General features: G+C 40.5%; 1 protein-coding gene and 2 long non-coding RNA genes across 8 annotated transcripts in view; all 3 read right to left on the reverse strand.

The window, feature by feature from the left end:
* Positions 1–5,300, reverse strand: part of LOC130151658 (uncharacterized) — a 63,003-nt gene extending 57,703 nt beyond the window's left edge. Inside the window, exon 1 of the long non-coding RNA XR_008822661.1 lies at positions 49–5,300. This is a non-coding gene — a long non-coding RNA (uncharacterized LOC130151658). The remainder of the gene's footprint in view (positions 1–48) is intronic.
* Positions 5,301–5,602: 302 nt separating this feature from the next.
* Positions 5,603–9,503, reverse strand: LOC130151506 (uncharacterized). The gene is made up of 3 exons (XR_008822600.1): positions 8,494–9,503; positions 7,356–7,430; positions 5,603–6,255 (listed from the first exon to the last, which is right to left on the reverse strand). It is a non-coding gene; the product is annotated as an uncharacterized LOC130151506 (long non-coding RNA).
* Positions 9,504–11,371: 1,868 nt separating this feature from the next.
* SUPT3H (SPT3 homolog, SAGA and STAGA complex component) overlaps positions 11,372–24,336 on the reverse strand; it is a 277,886-nt gene continuing 264,921 nt past the window's right edge. For 5 of the 6 annotated variants that reach the window (XM_056343021.1, XM_056343018.1, XM_056343020.1 and 2 more), the window contains one exon: positions 11,372–13,192. In XM_056343021.1, coding sequence (XP_056198996.1) covers positions 13,148–13,192 — 45 coding nt within the window. In that variant the 3' untranslated portion in view covers positions 11,372–13,147. The remainder of the gene's footprint in view (positions 13,193–24,336) is intronic. The other variant, XM_056343022.1, reaches the window with a different exon arrangement.

Here is a 24,336-nt window from a genome sequence, read left to right on the forward strand (position 1 = left end):
AGGATATTCATTTCAGTTCACCTGCTGAGTGAAGCTGGGGGAAAATACCTGATTATCAGCGTGGTGACAACAGGTCATTCACTCCATAAATTAGGGGAGCAGACGTCGCAACTGCTGCCTGTCAGCATTTACCGACCTGTCACGGGGCCGCTGGTATTGCTGTGAAGACAGTGCACAGTGAGAGCATGGGATGCTGGAGAGACACATTCCACCTCTTGCTTGTGATGCCTGTTTGGCTGCAGGTCAGGGTGCCCCTCACCTGGCACCTCAGTCCTTCTGTCACCCCGTTCACCAACAGGTTGAATAATCCCCACTTTTAACTAGTCCTTTGTCTGCTCTTGGCCAGGTAAAGTGTGACTTTTGGTGGCCGTTTGAACTCTTGTTGTGGGATCTCTGTGACAGGCAACAAGCCTTACGGTGAAGGAAAAAGCAATAGATTCATCATTGGCGCTTGCGCTTTTCTGACAGAGACTCATATTCACTCTCTTAATCAGGTGAAGGAAACATGGGTCTAGATAAAACTGCTAGAGAGTTGGGGCAAGGCTGTAGATATATGCACCCAGAGAGCAGTTATCAATGGCTCATTGTGAAAACAGAAAGCAGTGCTGGAAATCCAGAAAACACAACCTGGGAGGACAGATTGATCGAGTTACATTTACGAGCCAAAAGAGAGAGTCTTGGTGGGATATAACCGCCTTTGAGTACAGAAAAGGCTGCTGCAAAGTGCACTGGTACAATCTATCCTCACTGGTAGATTAAGAAATGTCTTTACAATTGCTGCGAAGAAAAATTCAAACCAGATAGGAAAAAATTTATGAGGATCAAGAACATCAGTAGATTCAAGACTGTGAAATCTCCATCCTTGGGGGTCTTTAAACACAGGCTGGATAAACTTTTGCCAGGAAAAACAGGTATAAGGGATCCTGCTTAAGATAGGCAACTCCGCTGCAGGCTTTCTGTGTGCATTTGAATGATGTCCTGAAGCTTGATGTGCCTCTGGCCAGGCTTTGTGCATCAGCATCACTTGGGTATAGGCTGCTAGTAGCTCAGTGCAGCATACAGAGTTAATCCACTCTCAAGATGCCTTAAAAAATATGAGCTGATTTTACAGCAGGCAAGACTGGGGCTTTTCTAGGAGATAATTGTGCAATGCTACTGAAAGGGCAGGTGGCAAAAAAAGTTGCAGTTAAGCCAAGTGCACAAGGCTGGGTCATGTGGAGACCCGAGTCTTTTCTCTGTGCTTTCCCCAAGGTCATCTCAAATCATCCCTTAGGACAAGGACTTGGATCTAAGCTGTATGGACACAAGGCATGAAGAACTGGAAAACCAAGTAGCGTGGAGTCAGATATTGCAACTCATCCTGTTGTGGTTGATGCCATATTCCTCACCCAGCCCCTCTGCTTCCAGCATTTGGCAGGTGAGCTGATGCAGATTTCCCAAACATACTGATTTTGACATTTGCCAGGCTGCATTGGGAAAGTAAGCCAGGCCTTTGGCTTATTGGGGTTGAGTGTAAAGCCCAGCAAAGTTAACAGCATTTAAGAGTGGGAAAGTGAAATGGTAAAATCCCCCAAAGAAAGATGTGGAGGGGAGGCAGCACAGAGATGATTTGGGGGTTCTCAGCAAGAGTATTACATGGGTAATCCTGGGGGTTTAGGAGTCATCTGGGACAGGCTGAAGTCACTCCACTGCCTTCATACACACACACAAAACATATAACCCACAGAGACTGAATCCCCAGCCGCCCAGTCTAATCCATGACCAGGACCCCTCTGGGAGAGGGAAGCCCTATCAGGAGGAATACAAGCCCATGCCTGCTCATCCCAGCGGTGCTTGCAGGAATATGTGCTGCTTTGGGATAAGCCCAGGGGAATATAAAGGAAACATTCTGGGCTCTTGTATAGCTCTTTACAATTGCGCAGTCTGCTAAATAGTGAATTCACTACAAATAAGCTCTATGGGTTACTTGGTTCATACATCCCATAATAGTAAAATTCACTCCAAATTAAAAATGCAATGTAAAATAGATTTAAATATAAAATACACACAAAAATGTAATTTCTTTGGTCTCCACTTCAGTGACTATATGGCAGTAGCAGACATCTTTGGGGAAGGTGCATTGCAGGAATTAAGAGCCAGGTGGGGGTTAATAGGCCACAGCTGTACCGTGATCCCCAACTCCACCCCAAATTAATGATCTTCTGTGGACATATCCTTACATTAGAGGAAATGACAGGTTTAAATTGGCATGTGCCACACACAGTGCGGTGGCAAGCCCAACAGTTAGTATAATTTTTAATATGGCCATAGAAAACACCTTTTTATACTAATAGAATAAATCATGTTCTCAACACCTGGAGTTTACACTAGCCAATCTGTAATAACGTATTAATGCAGAGCAGTTGCACATCCTGTTACAGAGCAGTAATAAAATGGCGAGGGACCCAAGGGTAAGGGTATTAGCTCTAGCGAGCAAGGCTCACTGATGGCTGTAGAGCACCACTCTCTTTCCTTCCTAGATGTCCATAGGCTCTTTTTTTTTCTTCTTTCTTGATCACGTAGACCTCAGGAAAACATTCCTAGTTACAGCCCTCCTGTAAGGGTGTGCTCTAATTATGCCACTATCAAGCCAGCTTCAGATCAGGTGGGTGATAGATGCTGCCCCTGGTCCTTGCAAATGCAGGGATGTTGGCAAGACAGCACGTAATTAGCAATGTAAGGGTTTGAGGACAAGTAGGTGTTTCCTGATACTTTGCTGAGAAAATGGATTGTTTTCTTCTTCATAGAGGTATTCTTCCCAGCTGCCAGTGGCATCAGCCAGACCTCAGTAAAGTGGGTATGCACAGGTCCCAGCGGTGCTCTGAAAGCAGCACCTTCCTTTCTTAAATGAAAACCTGAAATTCTGATTTCAGCCATGAAGCTGGTGCTTTCATGAGGGGCTTGTTGTAGATTTACAAATATCACCAGTCAAGAACTCAAATATTGCCTTACATGTGCTACCTTTACTGTTTGGTGCCAAATCACAGATTGGGAGAGATTAAATCAGAGCCTGTTTTATTAACTATGGAGGGTTTACGTGAAATCACGCTTTTAATTTCTTTGCTTTCTATGGCATAGAGTATAAGAACTGTGTGCAAACCACAAAAGGAACTCTGAGCCAGTGACTGCCTTTATCAGGACTCAGTGTCTTCCCAAGGCACTAAAATATTTGGGGTTTCCAAATCAGAAGAAACAAACACTGCTTTTGAAGCAGCTGCTCTGCTGCACTCATGTCCGTCTCTGCAAGAAGAAGAAAACAGGTTTTGCAAAGCTGCAGTGGTCACTTTTTCAGTTGCAGACCTACTGCAGCTTCCATATCAACATCTTTTCATCTGAATTTTGGGGCCTATAGGCTTCTCATTATCATTACTATCATTACTATTTTAAAAAGACCAGGTCCACAAATTAATTCCCATGATACAGCTATAATGAGTTGAGGCACTGGGAGGTCTGGATGGGAGCCCAGGTTTCCAGAAAGCCATTTCAGTGCCTTCACCTTCAGCATCTGTTGGTAAGGGGAGAAAAAAGCATCTGCTTTCCTTAAAAAATAAATAAACAATTCAGTAGCTGTGCCAAATCTGATATGATGCAAAATCGGTATGATACAAAACGAAGCAGCAGGTAGTTAGGAAAAGCAGCAAACCCCTTATTTCTAGACTTGGATCATCAATGATGCCTTTGACAAGGAGGTAAACAGGAAAAGCTGAGCTGGCTGAAAGTCTGTAAGAAACAAGGAGGGAAAGGTCCATGTTTACCACATGGAGGACAGACAAAGGCAGCACAGAACTGAATGTTATTTTCAACATTCCCAAAAGAGGATAAGACAGGAGGGAGGGTAAAGACACAACACTTCGATAAGACTTTAAATAAGTACTTAATGGTGTTTCTTTCTCCGTGGATTTAGACTCTAGGTCCCTTTGTCTGCAAAGGGAGAGAAAGGCAAGGAGAGAAAGAACCACCAGCTCACAGGCATTGCTGCAGTTAAAAACTTTGATAGGTTTTGTCTTTTTGCTTATCCCTGTACCAAACCTTTATCCAGCCTGAGAGTGATCTGATGCATCTCTGAAGATAAACTCCCAAAGACCTAAACATACATTTACCGCCTCCACAATTTGACAGCTTGCCTCCTCCTGAAACACATTAGGATTACTCTCTTCAGAGTTTTATTGACATTGCTGAGTTTGGATGAAACATTCAATAAGGAAATGACAGGAAGAGGGAGATTTATTGGTTATCTAGGACCCAGTTTTTCAACCAAGATCAATATGAAGCCATTGACAATACAACGGTTAATGGAGCATGGGCAGTGGGGTCCTGCATGGTATCCATAAGAAACTGTCAACATAAAAAAAATTAGACAATCTAGTGCTTCTGAGCGGAATCTGTGCCTGTTATAATCATAGCTACTTGACCAGAGATTTCATTTTTTTTTGATTTTTCAAATCAAATTCAGATATTGCTTTATCTACTGGTTATCAAATCAAACCTGGGACTGCAAGACAGACTTGGTCACCATGGTTCATACTGCAGAGTTGATCATCCATACATATAGCAAAGAGCCAGCTGCCTTCTCCCAAATAGAAAGCATTAAAAAGTGTAACCTCAGATTGGACTTCACAATTCCCACTTGACATGGAATTCTTTTCACCATGAGAGCAACAAGATGCTGACCTGGGTGAGCAGAAAACCTACACTTTGAGTTACGAAAGGGTATAACCCATCCCACCAACTTCAAGTAAAACTCTTAAACTCTGCACCTGCAAGCTACCAGTTGCTGATTTGGGAAACGCTCAGTTGGGGTTCACAGCTCTTCCCACCTACACCTCAAGGGCTATCATTTAATTCATTGGAAACAAGGCTTGACCTGTAATACAAACACTTTTCTGAAAGAAAAAATATCATACCTTCTTTTTTGCTGTAAGTTTGTATCACTACAGGATTCAAAACATACGAGGTTATTTTAACTTCGTTTTCCCTATATATTGCATGCAAACTGAGGGACCATCTCTGACCTTCCTAGCAAGGTTGAACAGTAATGTTTTTAGTATCCATAAATTTTTGGGTGTCACTTGCTAGTAAAAAAGTTGGATAGGAAAACCAGGGGGAAATAGCCTATCCATATGAAAACAATAATCATGTAATATTTATTGTCTGGGATTGAAATGTTTCAAATATTCAAAGCAATAAAATGTCAGGAAAAGCTAGACTTCCTGACGTAAAAAGGCCATAAATTTCTTCCTTCATAAGACACAAGGAGGGGCGGGGAGGAAATCAATGTGATATTTTATACTAAAGAAAGAGAAAAAGAGAGAGAGAGAGAAAGAGATAGAGAAAGAGAGAAAGAGAGAAAGAGAGAAAGAGAGAAGAGAGAGAAAGAGAGAAAGAGAGAAAGAGAGAAAGAGAGAAAGAGAGAAAGAAAGAGAGAGAGAGAGAGAAGAAAGAAAGAGAATGAAAGAAAGAAAAAAACAGAAAGAAAGAAAGAGAACAAAAGAAAGGAAGAAAGGAAGAAAGAAAGAAAGGAAGAAAGAAAGAAAGAAAAAGAACAACAAGAAAAAAACACCACCCTTAAATCTAAGTTAGAGCAGTAGAGAGCCCCCAGAGGGCACAATCCACTTACCTTTGGGAGTCTGAAGGAAGGAAATGGCAGCCAAGAGCATAACTCATGTACTATAAAATACAAGGAAATTTCAGACACAGTTTAAGGGAGCAATGAGGTATCTCTGCAGCATCCAACTCTGACAACTCCCTTCAACATTCAAGTGCCATAAAAATACCTGCTGTTGCCCTCAGCGCATAAACTGGGGACTTATTCCCTGACCTTTGAGATCTCTCCCTCTTAAACAGTATTCTACTGGATGTTAAAAATCCCCATCAAGCCAACAACAACAACAACAAAAAAACCCACCCCACCTTCAGTTGTAGATTCAAAATACCTTTTTCAAACAGGAGCTCAGAGATGATTTTTTAAAAACTTCACAAGCCTTCACAATCTCTTAAAGATTCACAGTATGACACTAAACTTTGTGCAAGAGAAAAAGGAGTAACAGAGACAGCAAAGCAACCAAGGTTACAATCAAATTACTTCCACAAAGTAAAAATCTTTATCTTTACAAGGATACAACTACTTTCATCGCAGAGAGAGGCTGGTATCAAAACAGGGTCAAGTTTGCTTTTGGATTTGTAATAGCAGAGCTGTTTTTTTGGAATTCAGTCTTTCTGAAAAATATGAATATATATTATATTCATTTAATATATATGCATAGAAAGAACTGCATTTTCTACACTTCTCCTGCTCACCTATGAATAAAGTTTTAATAACAGGCTCTTTAAGTGCTGCATTAATTTTACCCTGCCTTTAGGACCACCAAAGAAACCAAATAAGATGCAAAATCCTTTCAGACTATGCACCACAAATACATACCAAAGTGCAAATAAAACAAGCCTCAACAAAATAAAAATGAATCCAGCATCATCTACAAGCCCAACTTCAACACCATAAAAAACACATATAAAAACTAGCCGTGGCAAAAAATGGGAAGGTTTGGACTTTGGCCAAAATTTCAAAAGTTTGGCTGATTATACCAAATTTTGTCTTCACTACCATAACATTGGGAAGACGGTAACCTGCAAAAGCATGGCCACACCTCCTCCCACAGGCCATGGCCAAGCCTCTCCTTCTCATGGAGTTTGACAGTAGGGTACATCTGATCCTAAGGCAACACTAATTTCCTACACAAGCCCTGTTCACAGACATGAGGATACAGTCCTCTGCTTCACAAACACCTGTCCAAAGAGGTTTAATGGGGTTTTGAGCATAGAGACTTACAGCTATTGAAACTCTAGAGTCCTGGGGGAATAATCTTCATACTGCCCCCATTAACCCATGTGTGGATGGAGCTTTGGCCATTTCTGGGATGACTTTGTTGCAGGGATAGCATTCGCACACTCCCTCTCTTCTGAACACATCAGCAGAGCAATGTGGACTAGCTTAGATGGTTACATCCATTTGGGTACCATGAAGAAAGGTAACTAAGATTCTGCTCTAAAATACATTTGCCCTTCAAATGTGAAAGGTCTTAACCCACTAGTTAAATACAACATCTGCAGTAAGACTGAGAGCTGTTTATCACTGTATTGATTCTGAAACCTGACCACACATGAGAAATAACTCTTCTTAACTATTTCACTGCTGAATGTATGCGGAGAAAGTTCTGATCACCAGAGTGTGAAAATAATAATCTCAAATAGGAAAAAAAAAAATAATTCTCAAGTCAAATGTAGCCAAGTCCAGTCAGACCAAGGTTATTTTGTCTTACCTTGGAATATTCAGTGCTGTGGTTCTTGGTCTTCCAGTGGAAGAATCTGTCATGTTTTTCCTCCTGGGCTTGTGTCTGATTTGCAGAGCAAGGAGACGAGTGGGATGCATACGAGTTTGAGGGAGTTGATCTCAACTGTTTGTTGTACAAGTTCAAGCCCTACAGAAGCCATGCATCAATTTTGCCACCATCCCAGAAAAGATGAACAAGAGCAGCACCTTCCACGAAGAAACTGGCTTTTAAAGACACCCTTTCCGAGGTGATAAAAGCACCCTTTAAGAATTGCTTCAATTTATTTTTGTTCTGTCCGCAGCGAAGTCTGCCGAACAGTGAAAACTTAGGTCTAGCAAAATGTTAATGACATTCCAAAACAGAGGAATATAAATTCTTTTAATAGCAAAGTAAGGGCAAGGTGACATGGAGAACGCTAGACAGATCATGTCTAATTTACTGAAATCATTTACATGAAGCTACAACAACATTTGTGCACGTGCAGCAGGTTTCAGCGCTGCTGATGGGCAGATACACAATGATCTGAGCAAAGGAGCTCAGGGAGAGAAGCTCAGCTGGAGCCTTGCTCCTATAAAAGCCTTCTTTCTCCTTCTGCAGCAATGTTTCAGATTTGTTTTCACCTAGGCTTGACACACAGTTGCTGCCATTTCATTTGCAGATCTGAAGAAATCATGTCAGTACAAGAAATGCAATAGTTTCTTTGGGGTTTTTATTTATTTTGCAGATTAATTAAATACTTATGGAAATGAGAGCTAAACAGAACTGGTTTGAGCCAACTTGCTTTATTGACTCTTGACTCTCCGAATCCCGCTATGGCTTCAGGTATCTTACACCTTCTCTTCTTGCAGGTCTAGGTAGGGGTTGAAGATCAGCCACCACACTTCAGCTGCACTTTATTAGATTCAGACCCAGTTCACTTAATAAAAAATAACATTTTACTTTATCTTTGTGAACACCCTTCACAGCTGCTGCCTCATTTAAAAGAGGGCATTTACATTTCTTAATTCTGTTTCTCCTTTTATTTCTTGCAGCTCTGATGCACTATGCAAAGGCAGGTTGGGAGGAGATCAAGGTAAGAACACACTGGCACTGCTAAAATAGGATTTTTTTTTTAATGAGTACATACCTCGTGGTGATCTCTGATGCAGAAATCCAACACAGTGAGGAGGAGGGAAAGCATCCCACAGTCCGTGTTTTGGTGGAAATGTTAACGTTTATGTTTCTGCACGAGGTCATTGAGTGGCTGTGGCACATTTCAGCTGGAAGGTTTTAAAGCATTGAGCCCTGGACTGGAACCAAATTGAGTGATTGCATTCTTCCTCCCCAAATGCCTCCCGTAGATGCAGTTGGATTCTGCTTTTGCCACTTTCTGTCCTAAGCTGTGGGACTGGGTTATGTGCTTTTTGAGACACCTATCATTTTCACTGCAGAGGGAGGATGACTTAGAGCCGAGAGCATCAGTATGGATTAGTGAAATCCAGGTTTTCTGAATCATCCCAGGTTTCCCAACATGGGGCCAGTCATTTAGCCTTTCCATGCCTCAGAAGATATGGAGATAACGACATATTATTATTTCAAAGTGGTGCTGCAGGCATAAATATATGGAATACTGTGAGGCACTCAGATATTACAGTAATCAAAGTCATACAAGTACCAAAGATTGACAGATCACATCTTCACAAAATCAGTAAGGAAATCTGCAAAGCATCTGGATGAAGACTAGTCCAGAAATGCACGGATATTGGTATAAGACTCTTGTGCCAGTATTTCTGTCTGATAGGAATTAAGATGAATTATCAATTACAAATATAGAAGACAGCTATGAAATGTAAAATGAAACTGTATTATTATAATATAGTTCTTGATGTTCCTTATTTATCTTTCCAGCTCTCTTCTACGACTCATCTATCTTGTTTAGGAAAAATAGTATGTAAGTACAGTGGAGCTTGATTACTGAGAATGGCTATTAATGTAGTGTCTCAGAGTGCTCTCCAGACAGTTAAAAGGCTTTTAACAGTAAAATATGAAGGTTTCCTTCAAATTTGCAGTCATCTGCCTTCAAAAAGTTTGTTTCAGTTGCCAACATTTCAGTGATTTATAGAAGTCAAAGTATCTGACTTTTGTCTCTCCACAATAGATGAGAGCTATTTTTTCTTATTATTTCGTAAAGGCAATGCCATTATCTTCAGCAGAAAAACAAAAAAAAAAAAAAAAAGAAAAAAAGTTAAGAGTTACATTAAAGATACAGCTTTCAAAATAATTTTTTAAGGCATCTGGCCTTATTTAAACCATCAAATTTACATTCAATTCCTTCAGGGATGGCTCCGTTGCTTTGCGCTGGCTCTGTGCCCTCTGAATAAAGCTGTGGATTTAATGCATGCCACCACCGCGTTTCCCTAGCTGCACTGCTGCTCAGTGTAGATATATAGTAGAGATATAAAAAAACCTAACCTTGGACAAGATGATTCACTTAGGAAAATAAAAAAACACCAACCCTATAACTGCGTAAGTTTCAACTAGAGGTTAGACTTGTGACTAATGTCACTATCTGTTTATTCTGAAATTATTAGTAGAAGTGTTTATGTACTATGAAACATTCTGTATGAGCTAGACGGGAAGCTATAAAACATTTTATGAGATCTACACATGGCTGATGGCAGAACGTTAATACAATGCTAAGGTTCATCTAAATTCAAGAAGTGGCAGAAAACTACACACCACACACCCCCACACCCACACCCCGACCCCTACACCCCCCTCAGTGACATCTTCACTTGACAAAGAGAAGTGTACTCTGAAAACCCAGGGGGGTGGAAATCCTGCAAGGTCCCGAGTGTCTCTGGAGAAATATGGAGCACTGTCACCTTTCCCTGATTTCCAGGTGAAGGCAAGAGCTTTTTAAAAGGGCTTTACTTTCTCGGGAGAAAGCCTGAGGAAGGACAGGTCAGGAAATGAGATGAAGCCCCATTAGAAATCTGCGTTGGGCTCCCCCACCTCCGACAATTTTCAAGCTGAATTATTATCCCTGTTTGACAGATGGCTGGGCTAAGAAACTGAAAAACTAGGTAGCATAACCACACAGCAAGGCAGACACTGAACTGCGAGCAAAACTCGCACTCCCTTAAATGTAACGCAGTCTTATCCCTACTGAAATTAGTTCTGCTTCCCTTCTTCAGGCAGCTAATGGTAAAGAATCAGCACAACCTGGTTCAGTTACTATAAATCCTTGCTAGAACCAAAATGACTTGCAAGCTGAAATTACACAAGCACAAAGCTCTTCGTACACAGTCATTAACTGAGTCTCAAACTGATTTTTATACATATCACAAAGACAAAAGGTAGAACATGTGGTATCAGCTTAAACACACATCTGTGCTTCTGCAGCAGGTAAAGTGGTGTTATGACACCCTCCACACGCAGCACGAGTCTCAGTGGTCTTGTTTGTGTTTTAAATAGTTACAGAAAACTCTGAAGATGGGAAAAAAAGAGATTATTTCCCCCCAAAAAAGAAGAATCAACTGGGTTCGTCTGAGATAGGGAGACATAACCTACCTTGTTTTACTCTAAATTCAGCTCACTGACTTGTCTAGAGAAGTGAAAGGTTATTATATGGGTTTACTGGGCAAACCCAGATTTTATAAATAATTGCCTGTCAGGCTGTTCAAGATAGACAAACATACAGCAGACCAACAAAAACATGATCTGTCATATTTCTGAGAGAAATGTATGTTGAGTCTTCATTCTCTGGGACTTTAAGTAGACCAGTAAAAAATAAGTGCCAGTATTTTTCCTGCTTATGCATATTTTAAAATGTAAAATCTGGGAGAGATACAGCTACGGAAGGAATTTTGATTCCAGTACCCAGTGCCTGAAACAGTTTCTTCTGTCTATATCCCTGCAGATCGAAACCAAATACAATAAATGCTGGTGTCCTTTTAAAAAGTCTGGATGTTTATAGCAAGCATATAATTTTCCATGATTAAGGACGCCAACAAAAATAAGGGTGATGATAAAAAGAAAAGTTTAATCATATATTTCAAGAAGCACAGATGGAACATCAGAAAACTTCCCCCCTCTTGTTTAATAGACTGCACTGTGCACATTACTTTTAGTCCTTTACACACAGATTAACTCCAGAAAAAAGAAGCGTCAGCAGGTAAAAGAAAAAAGCAATTTATGAGTGGCAGTAATATACAAAGCTCATTTTTACAGTATTTTGGTTGCAAAGAGAAGAGGCATTTTTTCTGTTTATTTAAAAGATATATATATTTTTTAAAGTTTTTGCAAGCGGGTCCAGGAAAGCAAGGCAAGAAAACCACTTACAAATGACCACAAAAGCATACAGTGGGACTAAAAATTGAGACCTTACATGCTAAGCACAAAGGAGGAGGATGGCTGCACTATATAAAAGTAATATTTTGCTGATCTCCTCTCGTTCTCTAGAGTGTTCTCGCTTCATTGAGGTTTAAGTTGGATTTCAAGCCTGGGCTAAGAGGGGCTGAAGCAGAGCCCTGAGCCTGTGGGGTACCACAGGGACACAAGCAGTACATGCCTGTAGGTCCTGATGATGGGCTGAAGCATGAGCCCGTTCCTCTGGTCAGGCACCATCGTGGTTAGCTCTATATTTGTACAGTTTTTATGGGAAGAAATGAATGTGTTTGTGAGGCCAGCAAAGGCTGGAGGAGCAGGGGACAGGAAGGAGCAGAGAGGGAGGGACTGAGATTTAAAAAATAAATCTGAAAACAAACAACGTGAGCTAAAATATTTTAAAAAAAGGTGAAAAAGAACCCATTTCTTCCTTAACCAAACCCAACAGTAACACTGCCTTTGTCAACAACAGAGACAGCATCTGCTTCCTGCAGCAAATGCTGAGCAAGTACATAATGTTAAGCCGTTGCCTAGAACCACTGAGACAAACACAGGTATTGAAATACTTTAGGATGTATTTTTCTAAATAGGGGCCCAATCCAGCACCAGGCCACTGCAAAGGCCTGCCTTGATTTCAGAGAGTGGTGGCTCGAGCCTTAGGGGATGCAAATACTGAGAATTACTGCTCAGCCGGTCCTTGGGTCTGCAGACAGACAAGTCTCTCACTGGCAAAGTACAGTTTACCTGGACTTTTTTCTGCATATCTTTGGATCTGAAATTGCTATTACTCCCATCAAAAAGCCCCTCACTAGATTAAATGGGGTTACACTGCCTGAACACTTAAAAATTAGTTGAGAGACACCAGTGGAAAAGTGGATAACAGTTGTGTAAAAATCACAAGGAAAAGCTGCATAATCTTTATATAACATATATAAACGTGTATCACCCAGTCTCTTATCTCTGGCCTCTTTCTGTCCTGTCCTGCTTTACAAAAACAAAACAAAACAAAACAAAGCAAAAACACCAACATCTCTCTAGGAAAACATCCAGACTTCCAAACACTTAAATAAAAATGACATCGCATTTCAAAAACGGGCTGACAGCAGCAAGTCCCCTGCAAATTTCAGAATCATCCCATCTGCATTCTTGTCCACCTACACCCTATCCCAAACATCCTGCCATTAATTAGCTAAATGTTCCAGCTAGTAAACAAGAATAACGGTTGAGGGGGCTGGAAAAAAGAGACAGAGTCAGCCAGCAGATAGTCACAACAAACCAGCCCACTCACTGGTACACAGAGACACTGGAGCTTGTATTTTTTTTCCTTCCATGGAGGGGAAAAGAAAATCACCTTAATATAACATTGTCTTTCCTGTTGCTGCAGCCACATCCACATTAGCAGGCGAGAAAAGTCATCCCGTTTCTGCGGTAGGCACTCTGTCAAAGAAAGAGAAAATCTGTATTGAATTATCACATCAACTTAAACAAGGGAAGAAGGCAGAGAGAAAGGCAAGGCTTTCTTCCTGTTTTTTAGGCTATTCTGGCTGCAATCTAATAGTGTGCTTAATCTGAACATTTCTGGTGGGGAAGCTATAAGCAACCACTTTGCCTATTAAAAAATCAGTGTGGTTAACAAGTGGTTAGCGACTCTATTTCAGGAGAGCAAGAGATATGCAAAAATGTATCATCCTATTTTGCTAATTGCCTGCAAAATGGATAAGACCAAAAATACGCTATTATGCTGAATCTGTTTGTCCTTTATAAGCATGTGTTCTCTATTCACTCTGTTCAAGAATAATTTCTAACCTAACTTAAAAGTCTATAAATTACTGAATAATTACAGTTTTCCAAACCTACTTTATAGTCTGAGTCTAAAGCTACATAAACAGACATTGGGATAGTCCCCACCCCCCAGAACAAAATTAATCTCAAAGACCCTCTGGTCAGTATAAAATAATTTGATATCCCATCCATTGTAATGTGGGATTGAGCGTTTCCAATGGTAAAGAAGCACAAGAGTTAAACAGCATTTGAGAAAACAATTTTAAAAGGTCCTGTGACACTGTCTCACTAAAATACCTTTTATACATTTTTAACATCTCTTTCTGAATCAATAAAGGAAACTATGCCTTTTTATGCCAGGCACACTGGAAACGCTATATTTTAAGGGGATATTCTCAGTTTAAAAATGTACTGCTGTTTGGTTTTTTGGGTTGGTTTTTATTTTTTATATTAATAATATCTTCAAAAAGGAAAGGAGTTTAAATACTTCTGGTTTATTTGGTTCACCTTCAGCAGTCATTAAGTTTTGACAATGAAAATACAGTCATCTATTTCATTACAGTTAGTGCTTTGTCAGATTTATTTTGTACCTCTGAAGTTCAAGCACTCAGGAAGTGCCACAACTACTATTTCTAGTGGCTCTACTAATTTCCTAATTAATTTCAGTGAGATCAATTTCTCCTCTCTTAAACTAGAATTAGAAGAGTATACTTAAGAGCAAAGGATAACCTCAAACAACTTTGTATATAAATAGTATTTATACTGAACTGTAAGGAAATAATTTCAAAAACAGCAAGCATGTATTCAGAGAGACATTTACAGACACCGAATATGCAAAAGGAAATAGGTACAAGATGTTCATTACAGCATCCTTTACATTAACACCATACTTCCACACAGAGATCTAGCAGCATATGGCATTCAAGTCAAAGAGCAGAATATCAGCTCTGTGATATACAGCCAGTCATCAGACATGACAGTATCACCGCAAACAAAACAAAAAATAAATCCAAAGACTCTATATCCAAACATGAAATGCACAAAAACAAACTAGCCAATAATTTTGAAAGGATCCAATATACTCCCACAACCACAAGCAGCAAGTCCAAGGGAGTTTGGATCTGCAGCTTGCCCAAACCATTCTGGCTGGCATTTTGAAGTCAATGCAAAAGTAATGTTTTTAGCTCCTTGACCCCGATACTTTTACCGAGCTTTCTAATCCAAGCGACAACCTTTAACACATAAACTAAATATTCAGGGCTATTGTGCAGTTTGCTTGAAGATAAATGAACCTGAGTATAAAGCTGGATCCACATGAAAGGCAGAAGGTTAAATTTTGTGAAAGGAATTTTGGTTGCAAAGCGAAGTTGGGCTTGGCTGGGCTCACCTGGGAAATAATGAAGTTTAACATTTTCCAACACGGGCAACATTATACAGTTGGTTATATCCCTGAAAAGGTCATTTCAGAAGCAAGTTTCAGAGGAGGGAGGATAACACCTTCAGAAAGTTGGACACACCCACCAGTCTATATTTAGCAATATATTATAACTAGTGTGGCTATAGTTAGGATTGAAAACTATTTCCTACTTAACTCCCTGTTTCACATACTTTAAACTTTCTGAAACATTTGCCCTTGGGCTGAAATTTCCTCTGCTTTAATCTCTGCCTGAAGTTCAATTTCGTTGGAAAGGACCAACAAAATTCCTTAAGCCATTTTGAAGTTCAGCAATAATGAAAACAACACATTTTTCCTTCCCAAGCCAGAGAAAGTGATTCTGATATATGCATATTTTATTACGGAATTTAGCCATAAATTGAAGCATTTTACCCAGGAACAATCTTTACCTTCAACCTCAGCTTAAAGGGTAACTGTTTTGAAAATCATTATTTCAGAGGAGGGAGTTTGATTCATCCCATTCCATAACAAGGTTAACACATCATTCTTATTTTGATACATTTCTAGATAATAAAGGTTAACCTCCAAGATGCTTTTATGCATAGCAAAACTATTTTACACTCGTTCCATGGTTCTGAGTTATACCATATATCTTTAAGATCCATACAGCTGAATCTGTTATACTAAAAGACATAATTATACATGCCAAGAATTGCAAAGAGAAATTGCAAGATGTTTTTTATAAAACTTGCATGTGCATGTGCCCTTGCAAGAGAAAGTTTATATGTATGTGGCAGTCATTTAATGTGGTTTGGTATAAATGTAAAGGGTTTGGATGACACTTCTGGGTGCTTTATGCCACTTTGGCAGTATTCAATTCTTTTTAAAAAAATATGATTATTTGGCTCAGAATTATAGATAGAGGATGATGCAGACTCTTGATGTGGCATTAAAATGGCAGTATCCATTTTGCTGGGTATGTCTTGCTACAGCCCAATGTCAGGAGATAACATAAGCCCATGGTCCCTCCTGGAGCCCTTTTTGGAAAAGTGTCTACTGGATCCAAATTTTTTGTGTGCTCTCTCTTTCAAAATTTACTGTCTACCAGACTGTGCTTTGATTTTTCCTGCTGTGAGCTGACTCTTTGCCATGATGGAAGGTCCTTCAGCCCGTTCCTATACCTGCTATGTGCGTGGGTGATCAAGGGATAAACTTTTGGACATGGGATATCACCTAGCTTGGCCCTGATTCCACAGTTCATCTTCCCAGAATAGATTCCATGCTCCGAAAAGCTGATACAACCTTATTTGGCCAACCCAGGTCTCAGAAACTCTTCTTGCTCCTTGCTAACATACGACAAGGTTTTGCATCCTCTCCTCTGACCTCGTTAAAGCTTACAGGGCAGATCGGTGCTATCCTCAACCAGAGGCTAAGCAGGCTGGACCAAAGTGAAAGCAGAAACATGACCTTCACCTCACTCAGTCCACTCTTCCCACTTGCTCCTTTAGGGCAGAGGCAAGGTTTTGCTGCCTAGTCCTCTATTTCCCAGTCCTGGTGCCAGCCATCTAGGCACTATGTGAAGAACCTTCTCATGGCTTCTCAGGCATCTGATAGTTGCCTACAGTATAGGACCTCTACCCTGAAAATGTTGCTCCTTCAAGTTATCACGGCACATTGGATTCTGATATTAAGGATCTTCTCTAGGAATGTTATCATTATTTAATAAAGGAAGGTAGTTTTTAGTTTTTTTTTTCCCAAATGGCCAGAAAGGAGGCACAAAGAACAAAAGATAAGCAATGTTCACTGCTGTCAGTCGCCTAAAAGCAAGGTCCATGCTTTGCCCTCAGTTTGGTGAAAAATGGAGAAAACCAACAGTTTAGAAAGTGCCCTGAAACAAGAGGCCTTGGTCAAGCAATGCCTCAAATTTCATGAAAAATCATCTGGTTTCTACTTTTTTCTTTGATCCCGAGTCTCTCCTGTAGTGGTAGCTTGAAGTAGAGTATTATGAAGGACCACAAAGAAGCACGCCATGAAGAGGGCAGCAAAACTCCTGTCCCCACAGCAAGTCCCATGAAATGAAACAGTTTACTGCAGAGTCCATAGGACCAATTTAGGAGCAGATAATCACATGTTCATTAACACCAGATATACCGAAGCTGTGATTTACAGAGACAAGTCCTAGCCAAACCTGAAGATGTGAGTACTCCTCAACTAGGTAACATATCAGATTAGAAAACTAAAGGCTTCTGAACAGGCAACTTAGCTAGAAATGGTTTTCAGTTAACAATTTACACTAGTGCATAATTTCACAGCTGTAGCACGATGAGAAAGAATAATTTTGGCAAGAGAAAGAAACAGCTGTGATTTTTGAGTGGGCTGATGTTTAATTCTGATTTGGGATAAATTTTGGAAAGTCTAAGGTAAAACATCTTCAGAAGGCATTCTAGACACTGAAGTTTATTGGACCAAATCCTCCATTGGTTTAAGTCTGCAGTTCTGCTTAAAGCTAAGGCACAATGTCTCACTACAAGTCTGTTGTATCGCTTAAAGATGATAAATCCTGAATTATAGGTCCTGTATAAGCAAGTTACAGAACAGTGTTTTTAAAACTTGAAGTCTCCCTTTCTTGGTGTCCTCTTGTATGTGTGTGGGCAAGTGGTTTAATTACAATGCATAAAGTGGAATGCAGACAGAGACATCAAAATCAAAGAGCAAGTCCTGGCTGAACTTCATTAGCAAACATAAATACAAATAGGCACATCTTGTTTGTGACATGCCACAGTCCTTTCCTCCTTTGGTAATTTTACTCTATTCTCTGATATTTGCATAAATGTAAATCGAAACATATGACTTGAACAGGCTTACGATAGCGGAATCATATGCAAAACTTCTTTTCATTAAATAATTCTCTTCATGCAGTCTTACAATGTTACTGTGAAAATCAGGGAGGGTTCGTTCTCAGACAGTGAAAGCCTTTATTTAAGAACAGTGGAGGGAGCCCTGCCCTTTAAATAAGAGACATTCTTGGATCAGACACTGGCTGGCAGGATGGAAAAAAGGATGTAGCATTAACTTTCATTCCATTCCAAATAACCTGGAACCCATAAACCACAAAGATTCTCTAATTTTAAATCTGCTCGTTTTCTCCCTGTGTCTTCTTTCCATTTTATTTGGGGAATGTTAACTTTGAAATTTCATTAGCCCGCCATAATATCAAACAAGTCATCCTGGACAGATTCATAGCTCTTTGTACATAAAAAAAACATCTACATTAAACCCCCTGTGATTAAAAGGTTACTCTTCTAATTTTTCCCAGCCTGCATAGACAAACCACATGCAAAGAAGTGTCAGCTTATTTAGAGATTGAAATAATAATTAGTTTAGGAGGCAAAGTATAAGCAACACTGTTTAAAAAAGAAAATCCATATGTTGTTTAGAATTAGTTGCTTCTGTTTAATTTTAAATAAATACGTGAGGATATAAACTCTCCTTATTAAAACTGCATACATGTTACAAAAGAAATATAATGGATAATTCTCTCTCCAATTTAAAACAATAGCAATGAAGGCTCTAATTCTACAAACCCGTCTTTAATCGGTAGCCAAAGCACAGATGTCTGATATTACTCAGAGGGTGAGGGCATAATTCATGTATATAATGTCTAGTACGTGGTCAATAATGAAGAACAAACCCCAAATATATAACTATGAACATGCAGGTTTCGCAGGTTATGCACTTGTACAGTGCCCTGCCCCACCATCTTCTTGAAATCTCATGGATTTCATTTATGATGGGGCCAGGGTGATGTGCTGAAAGCTACAGCATCCATTTATCTGCACAGTAACGGTCCCTTTGGAAGCACAACCGCATTTGTACTTAAGCTACTCCCCAAGAAACCACAGGTAGGTGTAAGAAACACCAACGAAACAACTTCATTCCTCAGGTCCGCTCCCTGAGCCTTCAGCCATCCAGTGAGACACCACCAACGGCAGCAGCTTTGCTGCCGTGAGTACTTGCCCTCCAGGAAGGGGGCCGAGATCACCCGCACACTTCATGTACGCGACCACAAACATCATGCACTGATAAAAGCACTGCTTCAGTAAACCAGCCTTCAACAGCTTGTAACAAAATGCCTTCCAGCGAAGTCAGTTCTGGGCTTTGGTTTACCTTTTATCTGCCAGGGGTGTAAACGTTTGCAATAATCACATAAAACTGTGTTGCTGTGTCCAGGAACAGGATACATCCAGCATGTATCATCCAAGGCTATTAAAGAACATAGCCTAGATCTCAGCTACCCAACTTTTTATTATTGCTCTCTCCTACTGGGAATAACGACATTCTCAAGGTCGATGGAAATGGAGGATCTCTGAAAAACAAGGACCAAATGCATTTCTCAGGCACCTCATGCAATACCACCAGTGGAAGGAGAAGACATGTAGGGCTTGTGCTGCTGTCCTTCAGCTCATTTGGCCAAATTTGCAATGCTGCAGTTAACTAGCAAATGCAGTTCTCAGGGCTGGGCTGGTATTATAAGAAAGAAAAACAAGGCGAAAGGATCATGGCTTCTGTTGCAGCAAGAACTGGGGTGTGGGAGTGGGGTACCAACGCCTGCCAAAAGAAAAAAAGGAACAAAATTGATAGGGAGAGAGAGCTCATTTTAAGTTTCTCAGAGGGTACTGTAAACAGTGGAGAAAGAAGGAAAAAATGGAACTATAAAACAATACTTGGCAGCCAGCTTTGCAAAACAAACATATTTTTGCAAAGTTCTTCCCATCACTGCCACCAACTTTAATAGGCTTTGTCTGAGAGCAAGAAACCCTTTTTAACTGACACAGAAAAGGCGACGCTGCTTAGCACACAGATAGAAATTCCTCTTCTGAGCCCTACTTCAACCGTACCCTGCTCTCTGGCTTCAGATCCCTTCCCCGGGCTGCAAAACCTGTAGCTGGGCTCCATCCCCACCCACCCCTGGGCCAAGGCAGCAAGGTGCTTCTCCTGTGAAACCCAGCAAGTTAGTACTGCCATGGGTCTAACAGGCCGTAGCTATTTGCCCAGGATGTGCTACTGGCAAAACACATGGCAGGTCCCCATGAGTGATGGATACGACCTGTTGGACCCCCCTGCATAACCAGGAAAGCTTAATCCCTCCATCGCAATGGAAACGCAGGGGTTCCCCAGGATCCCTGATGTCCTTGTGAACATTGCAATTACGTCCCTAAATAATTTTACCACCTTACATCAAACTGGTCAAAACACTTTTAGATGCTTGCAGGCCAACGTCTCCTCTCCTGATGTGTCTCAACTCGCTGCTTGAGCTCTTCGGCAGCAATAATGTATGCGGGCAACTTTATTATGTCTGAGAAAGAAGGAGAAGCCTTGAGACTTAAAAAAAAAAAAGATTGAGGTATGGCGAGATACCGAAACCTCAGGGCACTGCACAGTCACAGCACTCCCATGTGAAAACAGACCGCTAATAATAAAAACTCCTTCAACCTGAGAGTAATTCAGCATGAAATAACCTGGATGGCTCCCTCTCTCCAAGGGTGGCTGTTCTCGGCTTTTTAAGGTCCCCGTCTACTGCTGTAGAGGCTCAAGGGGTTTTTTTTTTTCTGTAGGAGGTGACGGAAAAGGTTAAATTCCCCCTCGATGTCACTACTCCTCAGGAGCTTGGCATATGATTCGGAGAGAATTTATTTGGAAACAATATGGTGTGGTACAGTCGTCTGAGTACAAGGGCAGGAGCCAGGGCTGGGCTCTGCTCCCAGCTCTGACACTTACTCGCTGTGTGGCCTCAGACTAACCACTTAATGTCTCTGTGTTTCAATTTTCCCCGCCTTTGAAACAGTAATACTATCACTCACTGCAAACCATTTTTGAGGATTGCTTGATTACAGAGCTAATAAACGGCGTTTTGAAAACGCCATATGCTATTCCACAATTATTATTTTCATTACATTATATCTTCCATTGTAACGGTGAAAATACCAGATGTACAGCAAACGGATGGTGAAACTGGCAGTTATTGGATAGGAGGAGCGGGTATTGCTCTGCAATAAATTAAACTATTAGGGCAAAGCAAGACAGTCCACCTACATTCTTTCCTTAAACTGTTGAAACTAATGAAAAGGAGCATCTCATGACATTTCGCAACATACTTTTCTTCCCCCACCCCCTGAAAACATCCTGTGAATGCTCTCTGCAGAGGGCACAGCATCTCCATTCTCCCTTGGATTCAACGAAGCATTTCACCAGGGAAAGGAGAACCCAACCAACCACGCAGGGCAGAGAGTCAGTCTGGAAACAGAGAAATTTTCTCAGGCTCCGAGGCCCTTTGCTGGTGGCGGCGTTCGGGTGCGGCCAGTTGTAGCTGTTCTCCTTACTGACTAATGTACTCTGTCTGCAGAGGGGCACCCGCTCACTGGAGCGGTGGGAGGTAAGAGGAATTAAGGTACTACATCAGTGGTTGCCAGTGGAGGAGATGTGAAAGAATAAAAAAAAAAAAAGAAAAAAAAAAAAAAAAGAAATATACTATTTCAATCAAAGTCTGAAATTTGTAGAAGTGGTTTTGGTCTCAATATAGAAAAAATATTTATCCAAGAAACTCCTACTCGGGTGCGAACATCCTACTTCTAGTGGGATTTTGTTTGGCAAAGTGCTGTGAAAGAGTGGAAGCTAATACAGAGCATGTCTATAAACAAATATATTTATTTAGTACAGATCGACACATTCACTAGAGTATTTCAGTGATTACACGTGTAAAGCTATTTCCTATAGTGGTTTCCTTTTGTGATTCTGCTAATTTATTCAATCCACCCCATTTTCATGCATTGAATGTTATAAGCCATTTCAGCCACCCAGACTGAAATGCACGTTTGGAGACTACATGCCTGTTTTTTCATTTCATCATCTACACATAATTATTTGGTGATATTAGGAATTCGAGCTCAATGGAAGCCAACCAACATTTTAATAGCTTAAAAATCATACAAAATGAAGTCTGCCCTGAGGTTAATGAATAAGAGCCAAATCTTGAGGCTTTCACTCAGTTTATACTCACTCCTTTCAGGCAAAAAGTTGAATCAATTGTAGTCAGACTGATTAAAAACAGAAGAACATATATTTGGACCTTTCTCTCAGGTAAAACTAAATAATTTACCAAGGATTAGGCTGCAGAATGGCATCCAATTGATCTTTCACATGTATTTCTGCAACATGCTAGAGAAAAAATCCAAGTGCTGAGGCAGTTTTAAAACAATACTTTTAACATCCGAATAAATTATTATACACTACTAGGTTTTATGACATTTATATTAGAAATAGCCCTGAATCAAAATAAAATTTCTGGTCCCTCCTGAACTTCTGAAGACCAGGATCAAATTAAAACTTAAAAAATGGTCCATTAAGTATGAAAGCCAAATGCCCTTATCCTTCAAAACAAAGCTCCACCCCTAATTTGAACTTTAATCCAGGCATATATTCATACAGTTATTTGAGTTTTGATGACGGGAAGCATTTATAATTTAGGCAATTAAACATTATTCTTTAATTACATGCAGGATATCTTACTCCTTATGAAAAGAATGCTATGTGCCTGCAAAAAATATAAAGCAGAGCACTTAATTTCTTTGAACAGTTAACACTTCACTTGTAATCAGTGATAATCACAGAAAGATGCTCCTCCCTTAAGTAACAACCCATTTTAGTATTGGCCAGCCACGTCAGGGCAATGACACATTTATCCCATTCAAGCCAGATCTAAGCATGAGGATGTGGAAAAGAAAGTAGTATGAATAACAGATTTCTTTGGTATATGCAAAGTGAATAAGAGAAGGGGGGGGGGGGGGGGGGGGGGCGTGCTACAGGAATGATCTACTCATCTGTGAACAATACCAGATCCTCTGACTTGGTCTGTGTGATAGTGGCCCTGCTCACTATATCCTGACAGCCTGCAATTAGGAACTCAACGCTGAAACACGCCAAGCGCATGAAAAGCTCGACTGTGGGTGGCTTCATTTGTGAATGAGCAAATGGGGACACACGGAGAGGGCAATCTCCTCCTGATCACCACCGGTGCTGCAGGAATTGGTCCTGCTGCTCCAGGACCTGGGTCCCTCCCCAGCAGTTCCCAACAGCAGCTACCTGCAGGACAGACAGACAGACAGACAGGCTCTTCTACGTATTTAGTCAGGGGTCTAAACAAGCACTAGCAGTGCCAATGGCACACTGGCCAGCACGTGGAGACTCCTCAAAGCCTCGCCGGCTCCTGTGTAAGGCAGCCTGCACAGAAAAGAGCCGTGTTGAACCTTCAAGACCTTCTGGCAAGTTATGAGCTGCAAGGATGTTCCAAGAAAGTCGGGATCCCAAGGAAGGCCAGGCTTTTTTTTTTTTTTTTTTTTTTACATTATACTTTTAAAATTACATTATATCTACATGCATATGCTGGAAAAGCAAGATGGCCTTCTGGTCCCTCTAATGTGTGGCTCAAGTTACCTTTCCAAATGTCTTTCTGTTCATCTATTCTTTACCCGACTAATGACTTGGCAAAATGGGCCATGCCAGAGACACTGGACAGTTGCTGAGAACAGAATTCCAAAATGTCCTTCCTAGAGTTGACTAAAAAATTCCTTTCAACCATTTCTGACTGACTGGTCTGAGGAGGGGGCACTAAGATTTACTTTGCAAACAAAGTGAAACAACTAGGCAGACTCTGACCTTCCGTGCTATACTCCCTTTCCATAGACTCACTTATACACATCACTTGTTATCGCGACTTATTTTTAAATGCTAAGACAAATCAATGAAAATAAGAATCTCTTGACCATTAAGAATATCGAACTCTCTTCTTCAGCACCACATCCTGTCTTTTTCTTTTGCATCCGCTTTTACAGAAGACATATATTTATATGCACATCTACAAAACTGATACTTATCTGAAAATAAAGTGGCCAAGGCCATGAGACTCTTCTGGCTGATTGCCATCATTCAGTCATTACATACAGGCTTACAAAGAGGGAGATGGATTACCCGCTTGTAAGTCCACCAAGGGCTTTTCATGATATCGCAGCCCATATTTTTTTAATAACATTGAGGAATATTTAAATCCTGTATGAAAGTTTTTTCATAAGTACTTCTTTGATGTTGGAACATTTTGATTTGTGTGCATGCTGACACCAGAACATCTCGATTACTGCATGTTCATTTATCAAAGAACGCAGGGTCGATCCTGTTCGGATGCGCAATTATTGCTTCAAATACATAACATGCGCTAATCATGCTGACAGCAACACCCCCACTTCCGATGGCTGGAAATACAAGAACAGTAAATAATTACTGTAAATGAAGAGTTCGTTTGGTCTTACCAAATGTTATTGCTACTAAAGCAAGACCAGTTTAGATTAAAAAAAGGTAGAAAGGTGGTGGTGG

The sequence above is a fragment of the Falco biarmicus genome, chromosome 6, assembly GCF_023638135.1.
Source record: "Falco biarmicus isolate bFalBia1 chromosome 6, bFalBia1.pri, whole genome shotgun sequence".
In the NCBI taxonomy this organism is placed as follows: domain Eukaryota; kingdom Metazoa; phylum Chordata; class Aves; order Falconiformes; family Falconidae; genus Falco; species Falco biarmicus.